This window comes from Oryctolagus cuniculus, chromosome 18 (genome assembly GCF_051225735.1).
Source record: "Oryctolagus cuniculus isolate XC-2025 breed Fujian yellow rabbit chromosome 18, ASM5122573v1, whole genome shotgun sequence".
NCBI classification, from domain to species: Eukaryota; Metazoa; Chordata; class Mammalia; order Lagomorpha; family Leporidae; genus Oryctolagus; species Oryctolagus cuniculus.
In genome coordinates, this window is record NC_142884.1 from 13,481,451 (window position 1) to 13,488,783 (window position 7,333).

General features: G+C 66.7%; 1 protein-coding gene across 1 annotated transcript; it reads right to left on the reverse strand.

Moving 5' to 3' along the window:
- Positions 1-4,700: 4,700 nt before the first annotated feature.
- IRGC (immunity related GTPase cinema) lies at positions 4,701-6,302 on the reverse strand. Its single transcript, XM_070062135.2, has one exon. The coding sequence runs from the start codon at positions 6,205-6,207 to the stop codon at positions 4,813-4,815; it is 1,395 nt and encodes a 464-aa protein (XP_069918236.1). The 5' UTR covers positions 6,208-6,302; the 3' UTR covers positions 4,701-4,812.
- Positions 6,303-7,333: the final 1,031 nt, after the last annotated feature.

Genomic DNA, 7,333 nt, shown 5'->3' on the forward strand with positions numbered 1-7,333 from the left:
TGGAAAAGAGCCCGTCCTGCGCTCGGCTGCCTCCTCGCCCTCAGGTCGGGACCAGACCCCGCCCCCAGCTGCCCCTGCTGCGGGCGAAGGTGCTGGCGCCCTTCCCTGTGACCCCCAGCTGCCCCTGCTTGCACACAGCCGTCGCTACCTCTAATTAAGGCCAGGACCGGCCCGGGGTAAACACAGCGTACAGTCTGGTACAGCCCGCCCCGTCTGCGCGGCATCGCAGTTACGTGTCCCCCAGTGCGCGGGGTCACCCAGGTCAGTCCGTGCAGGTGATGTGGCCGTCCACTGCTCTGTGACGCCGCCTGCTGCCGGCTGTCTGCTCTGCCCCCGCCCACTTCTGTCTCCCTGGCTGCTCTTGGGCACCCCCGTAGGGCCCTACTGTCCTCCTCAGGGGGTCCTGGGCCTTTGAGAAAAGGTTCGGCTGGCAGTGAGGGAGCGGTGAAGAGAGCTCTGGGCGCAGAGGAGGGCGGGCCAGAGTGCGTCCAGGCAGAGCGCAGCCGAGGTCTGGGAGGCACAGGACCTGGGGCGGGCCGTGGCGCTGCCGCGCGCTGCCCGCCCTCTGGCCCCCCGGCTCCTGCAGAAGTGCCTCCAGATGTGCCCGCGGCCCGCCTGCCCCTGCAGCATGGCCATGGCCCTCCCCCCTGCCCAGGGCTGCGTCTGCTGTTGGCCTAGGGGGTTAGGAGGTGGTGTGGTGCCCAGGGTGCCCAGGTGGGTGACAGCAGAGGCGCCTCTGGGGCCCTGGCCTGGCGTTTCTGCGGTGACCTTGGTGCAGAGGCTTGGCAGGGTGTAGAAGCTGCCCTGTCAGCTCAGCCAGCCCTCCAGGGAGAGAGTGAGTGTGTACAGGGTGCCCAGCGCCCCCTGTGCACCTGGCGTGGCACTGAGGCTGCCGGCCGCTGTGCGAGGGGCTGGGTGTGGCTGCCGGCTTTGCCTGCAGCTCTCCATCTCCACCCTTACCCCCCGCGAGCACGGAGAACGTGGCCTCTCCACGCCCCGACTCCAGGAAGCAGGGCGCCCCGTGGTCCATTTCCACACTGCAGCAGCCATGGGGTCCTGGCAGCTGCACCCCCTGCCCCAGCGCCGCTCCGAGCCTGAGGATGGTGGCCCTGGAGTAGCCGCCCGCGTAGCCCCAGGCCCCCTATGCTTCTGCCGGCTTCTGTCTGCCGGCGGTGCCCAGCGCCTGGGGGTTGTGCTGGTCACCAAGTGGCGCCATCGTGTGGCAAACCCTTGGGATGCCAGCTGTAGCCTCCCACCCGCGGGTGCATTCGGGAACCGGGTTCCCTTCACCCAAGCCGGCAGTGAGTGTTGGACGTGGCAGCTGGAACCTCGTTCGGCTGCGGGGCCTGAGCTGGGAGACAGGCTCACCCAGCCCTGGGGGGGTGCCGGGCAGCAGCGGGGTCCACGCTGCCTGCCGCAGACCCTGGCTCTGCCGTGAGGATGGCTGAGTCGAAGTGCACAGACCGCGCCACGGAGTCCGCCTGAGGCCCCAGGTGGGGGCGTCGTCCTCATGTGCTGGTGCAGGCCAGTGGGAACGAGGTCCCCAGAGGTGCTGCTGGGGCACCATGGCACTTCCAGGAGGGGGGCCCTGGGGAGGAGGGGCCCCCAGAAGGCGGATGTGAGGACAGCGCGGGTGCGGACCCAGCCACGCTCTGCCTCCTGGCTCCATGCGGGCCCGCCACCTGCCAAGGAACCTTTGCCAAAGCCTGCGTCCTCCCATCACCTCCTCCTGCCCAAGTAGCTTCGTCTCCGGTGTTTCGGGGGGGGAGGGGGGGGAGCTGATGAGTTCTTTGCTGGGAGCCCCTGGCCCCTACCAGCCTAGAACGGGAGCAGCTCGCTCTGCACACTGGGGAGGGGTGGTAGGTAACGCCCAAGGCCCCCTGCTCGTACACTGCACTTGGGGAATGGGACTGGGGTCTTCTGTCCTGGAGTTGATTTTTTAGTATTTAGCATGCATCGGGCCCTGTGAGCAGCAGGATCAGGATGTGATTAAGAGCTGGGACCTAACAGTTAACATTGACTGGTCCAGCCATGGTTCTAACCCCGTGCAGCCCCGGGGTCTCCATTTTACGGAGCAGGAAGGGAGGTAAAAGTCAGCCACTACCAGCCTGTCCAGAGCCAGGTGAGGGGCCAGCTTCTCTGATCCTCGGCCACACAGACCACCCCCCCCGAGCCCTGCCCAGCGGGGCACCCCCCGTGCCCTGCTGCCTCTGGGTGCTGCAGTCCCGCACCTGGAGGGAGAGGCCCAGCAGGTCGCGCGTCTGTGGCTGTGGTGCCCACCCTCGCTGCCTGGCTTCTCAGTGTGCTCGCTCGCTCACGGCGCACGCCAGGGCAAGCCCCAGTCCGCCTCGGCCGTGGCGGCGTCAGCCCCGGGGCTCTGAGGTGCGCGGGCACCTGGTCCCCGCTGCCCCCGAGGCTTGCCTGGTGACACAGGCAGCTGTGTCCCTGCCACAGTCTGAGTCCCCCTCTGGAAGGGAGGGGCAGGACAGGGCGGTGAGTTCTGACCCTGAGATGCACAGGCGGTTCCCCTGGGTTCTGTGTTAGGGGGTCTCGGGGTTTGACTGCCGGCCGGGTGGCAGGCAGAGGCCAGCGCAGGGCGGGCCTGGGCCTCAGGCTGGACAGCTACTCTGTGAGCAGCCACAGGTTTGAGCCCTGGGAGGGGTCTCCTGGCAGTGGGCGGGCTGATGCCGCCCCCACTTTGTGCAGAGGGGCACAGTGAACCCGAGGGGTCCTGGCAGAGCCTGGAGGGACCCCCAGCACAGCAGAGCCCTCAGCAAAGGGGCCCAGCTCCTCTCAGCCCTCCAGGTCACACAGGCCCCTTCTGTTGGGAGCTGTTTTCTAGAGGCAGGGTGGTTGCGGCCCAGGGTGGGGGCTGGGAGATCAGCTCCTTGCCCCAGCGTCCCCCTCTGCCACCCACCTGCCGCCTTCATGAGCCTTGGAAATTTTCTCCAACATAGGGACCCCAGCCCCCCCCACACACACACACACAGGAGACACAGCAAGGTCAGCAGGGCATTCTGCCCTCGTCCCAGACCTGCAGTCCACCAGCAGGGAGCCTCCAAAGGGAGGCCCAGGTCCAGTGACTGCCCCCCTGGCTGCTGGAGCTGAAAGGTGAGCGCTCTGCACCCCGTCCCCATCTCTGGCCAGTAGCTCCAACCCCGTCCACCTCACACTGCCAAGTTCAGGCTGCCCCAGAACCCGTACTCGGAGGAAGGTCCCCACTCTTATTTTTTAAATGTTTATTTGAGAGGCAGAGCAACAGACCAAAAGAGATATTCCATCCGCTGGTTTGCTGCCAAACTGGAACTCCATCCGGCTCTCCCGTGAGCCCAAGCACTGGAACCCTCACCCGCTGCCTCCCCAGGTGCTTGAGCAGGGAGCTGGATCCACAGCAGAGCAGTCGGGACTGGAACGGGCGCTCCGATGGGGCATGCGGGTGTCTCAGGCGGTGGTTCAACTCGCTGTGCCACCACGCCTGGCCTCCTCCACTCTCTCTCGGCCGTCTGCCCGGCCTGTCAGGGAGTCGGCTTCCTTCCTCGTGGCCTCCGAGCGTCAGGGAAGCTCCAGTCTCTGGGCCCCCAGGTCTGGGTCTCGTGGCAGCTTCTGCATCTACCACCCAGGCGGTGGCCTGGCTCCCGGCACCCCCAGCCCCATTCTGCACCCTGTGCCGAATCCTATGGCGCAGACTGCGCTCCAACCTGCACCCACTTCCCTGCACCAAGATGCAGCCCGCCCGCCCCGATCCAAGCCCACTCGAGCCCTCAGACAGCCCCTGTGCCCCCACCCTAGCCTGGGGGTCCTTTAATCTTCAAACCGCTTGTGACCCTTGACTCCACAGGTGGGAGTTTGCTTTGGGACAGGCATGAGGGCATCAGAATGGCTTTGGCCACCTCCTGCCTCCAGAGCCAAGCACATGTTCTGTGTTCTGCCCTGGACAGAACCCTCGCCCTTCGGGGTGCCCACATGCAGCCTGTCACCCACAGCCACCAGCGACACTCGGCGACCCTGACACACGGTTGCCCTCCCTCTCAGACACTCCACCCCCGGCTGTGTGTCCCACATAGTCCTAGCACTCACACAGGTGCACCTGACCAGCCACACACAGACTCAGCCAACAGCTCACGGGCTTAGGCACCGGCATCGCAATCGTGGGCACCCCAGAAATCTCTCCGCTGCACACGTCCCTACTCAGCGGACACCCCCGGCTTCTGCCCCGAGACTCGCTCTAGGCCAGGGAGTGGAACCCCCAGCCCCTCCCCTCCCGACACTGTGAACCCTCTCCGTTTGCCCTCTCCCCACGCCACTCCCACTCTGCTTCCCCACCCTCCCCAGAGCCAGCCGATCCCCCCACTCCCTGCTGCCCCTCCCAGGCAGTGGGGCTGGCCTGGGTGGCCTGCTCTCCCCCACCTAACTCATCGCCGGGGTGCCACTGTGCCAATCGCAGGCGCCGGCTAACTGCCTCTCCAGAGGTGACCTTTGGGGACACTGGGTTCTCAGGAAGGGACGTGAGACTGAAGCTGCGTCTGCCACCCACGGAGCCTGACCGGTGGCTCCTGTCATGTCCAGGCTGTGCCCCCTTGGCCACTGGGACAAGGGACACCCCCCCAAGGAGCCCTGGGCCCCTTTCCCCGGGGGGCCAACTCCCCTCCCCTCTCGGGATGGCCCCTCCCTGCGGGCCCACCTGCCTCCCTCCACACCGGACGCCCCCTGGGGCCCCAGCAACTGCAGCTCTGGTTTAACCACATCGGCCTTTTTTGTTTGCCGCTTGCGCTAAGGCTCGGTTTGCGGGTGAGTGGGGGCGGGGCCGCACTTCTACTTCTCCTCCGACAAATCGCGCTTCTTCCAGCTGTCCAGGATGTACTTGAGCAGGAGGCCCAGCTTGCGGCGGGTGGAGAGCGGGGCTTCCTCGCAGCCCCCCTCCCCGGAGCCCCTCTTCTCCACGCCGCTGTCGCCCGCCGCCTCCAGGCTGACCTCGGCCTGCGGCTCGTCCTCCTCCAGGGCCTTGATGCGCACGCGCTGCGCGTCCTCGGCCATCTCGTTGAGACAGCCCTGCAGCATGGTGTAGACGGTGCCGAAGCTGATGCCGCCGGCCACCAGCGTGCCGAACACCGGGATGCCCTTCTCAAAGGCGCGGGCCACGCGCATGGCGCCGTCCGACGACTGCGAGTAGAGCCGCAGCACCGTCTCGGGCGAGACCTCGTTGGCCAGCGGGGAGCGGATGACCGAGCGCAGGTCGCCCGCCTGCTTGCCCACCTGCTCGGCCAGCTTGGCCAGCGAGTCGTCGTCCAGGCCGAAGCTGCGGTGGTAGCCACGCAGCGAGCGCACGAGCAGGGCGTCGTCGTAGGCGGCCGCCAGCCCGGGCACGGGCAGGGCCTGGATGACGCCGGACACCAGCGCCGTCTTGAGCACCTGCTCCTGCAGCATGTCCTTCTTCTTCTGCAGGGCCTCCAGCGAGATGTCCGGCAGCGACAGCAGCCCCGCGTGGCGCCGGTGGGCGGGCAGGTCGTGCTCCCAGGTGGACACGAGCATCGGGAAGTCGTAGCGCGTGGGCGACAGGTTGGACACGAGGAAGATGCGCGGGTCGCTGATGCCGGAGGCGCGCAGCCGCTCGGCGCAGTGCTCTCGGATCTCCTGCAGGACGGCCACCTCGCTGAAGCCCGAGGGCCGCTGCGTGCGCGTGGCCGCCAGGTCCTCGTCCACCTTGGTGCGCACGAAGTAGAACTTCTTGCCCTGGCGCAGGATCTCGGCGGCCAGGCGGGTCTCCACGGCCCCGCAGCGGCGGGGCGAGACGAGCAGGAAGAAGTCGTAGCGGCCGAAGTCCACCTGCTTCAGGTACTTGTCGGCCGGGCAGCCCGGAGAGCCGGCCCCTGGCAGGTCCCACAGGGTCACGTCGGGAAACTGTGGGTGCGGGTAAGGGGACGGCTGCATCGTGGTCTCCACGACGCCCGTGAGCGCCGCGCCGGGGTCCTCGGCCCCCAGGCCGCGCAGGGCGTTGATGAGGGAGGACTTGCCGGCCCCGGACTCGCCCGTGACGCCCACCTCCAGGCGCGTGCTCTCCGAGGAGGCCAGCAGCTCCCGGAGGCGCGAGGCGGCCTGCGGGATGTCGCCCGACTCGAAGGCTGTCCTCAGGGCCTCCAGCTCTTCCTTGGCCATGAGGATGGTGGTCTCCTCCTCCCCAGCCACCGCGGGCAACTTGGAAGCGGCCATGGTGCCGGCTGGTTCAGAGCGTGGCAGCAGGGGGGACCCGTGGTCCTGGGCGTCTGCAGAGGAGACGGGGAGCCGTTCACAGCTCCTGGGCCTTGGCGCGGGGCAGGGGCAGGGGGGTGGGGTGGGGGAGAGAGAGAGAACGGGGTGAGGCCACGCCCTTGCCACCCCGGCAGCTCTCTCTTCCTCAAGGACCCCGGGGTGCATTTTGGGTACCAGGCAGGGGTCTCATTCGCATCCCATCTCTGCCACCAACGCGCTGTGTGACCCAAGCCAAATAAAGCACCTCTCTGGGCAGTGGGTATGATGAGGGAGCTGCACCCCCCCAGGGGAGGCGCTGTTAGGGTCCTGGGGGTGAATTGGGGGGGGGCTCATCGTGTGGGCTGCACGCCCTTCGTGCTGACCCTGAAACTCTGCAGTGTCTGGAGCAGGGGCCCTGCCCATGACAGACGCAAGCCTGCGCAGGACCGGGGTGCTGTTACTGTAGGTTATGCCAAGGGGCAGGGAAGGGGGCCTGGGGTCACACCCCGGCTCCTCCGCACTCGCTGAGTCCCTTATCTCTGCCTCGACTTCCCACTCTCTACAGCGAGGACAGTGGACAAAGGACAGGGGCTCTAACAGCAGCAGGGGCCGGCGCTGTGGCTGTGGCGTAGCGAGTGAAGTTGCCACCCATGTGAGCGCCGGTTCAAGTCCCGGCTGCTCCGCTTCCCGTCCAGCTCGCTGCTAATGCGCCTGGGAAAGCAGTGGAGGATGGCCCAAGTGCTGGGGCCCTGCACCCGCGTGGGAGACCCAGAAGAAGCTGCTGGCTTTGGCCTGGCCCACCCCAGCAGTTGCAGGCATTTCGGGAGTGAACCAGTGGATGGAAGACCTCTCTCTCTGTCTCTCTGTAGCTGTCTTTCAAGTAAATAAATAGGAAAGGAAAGGAAAGGAAAGGAGAGGAGAGGAGAGGAGAGGAGAGGAGAGGAGAGGAGAGGAGAGGAGAGGAGAGGAGAGGAGAGGAGAGGAGAGGAGAGGAGAGGAGAGGAGAGGAGAGGAGAGGAGAGGAGAGGAGAGGAGAGGAGAGGAGAGGAGAGGAGAGGAGAGGAGGAAAGAAAGGAAGGAAGGAAGGAAGGAAGGAAGGAAGGAAGGA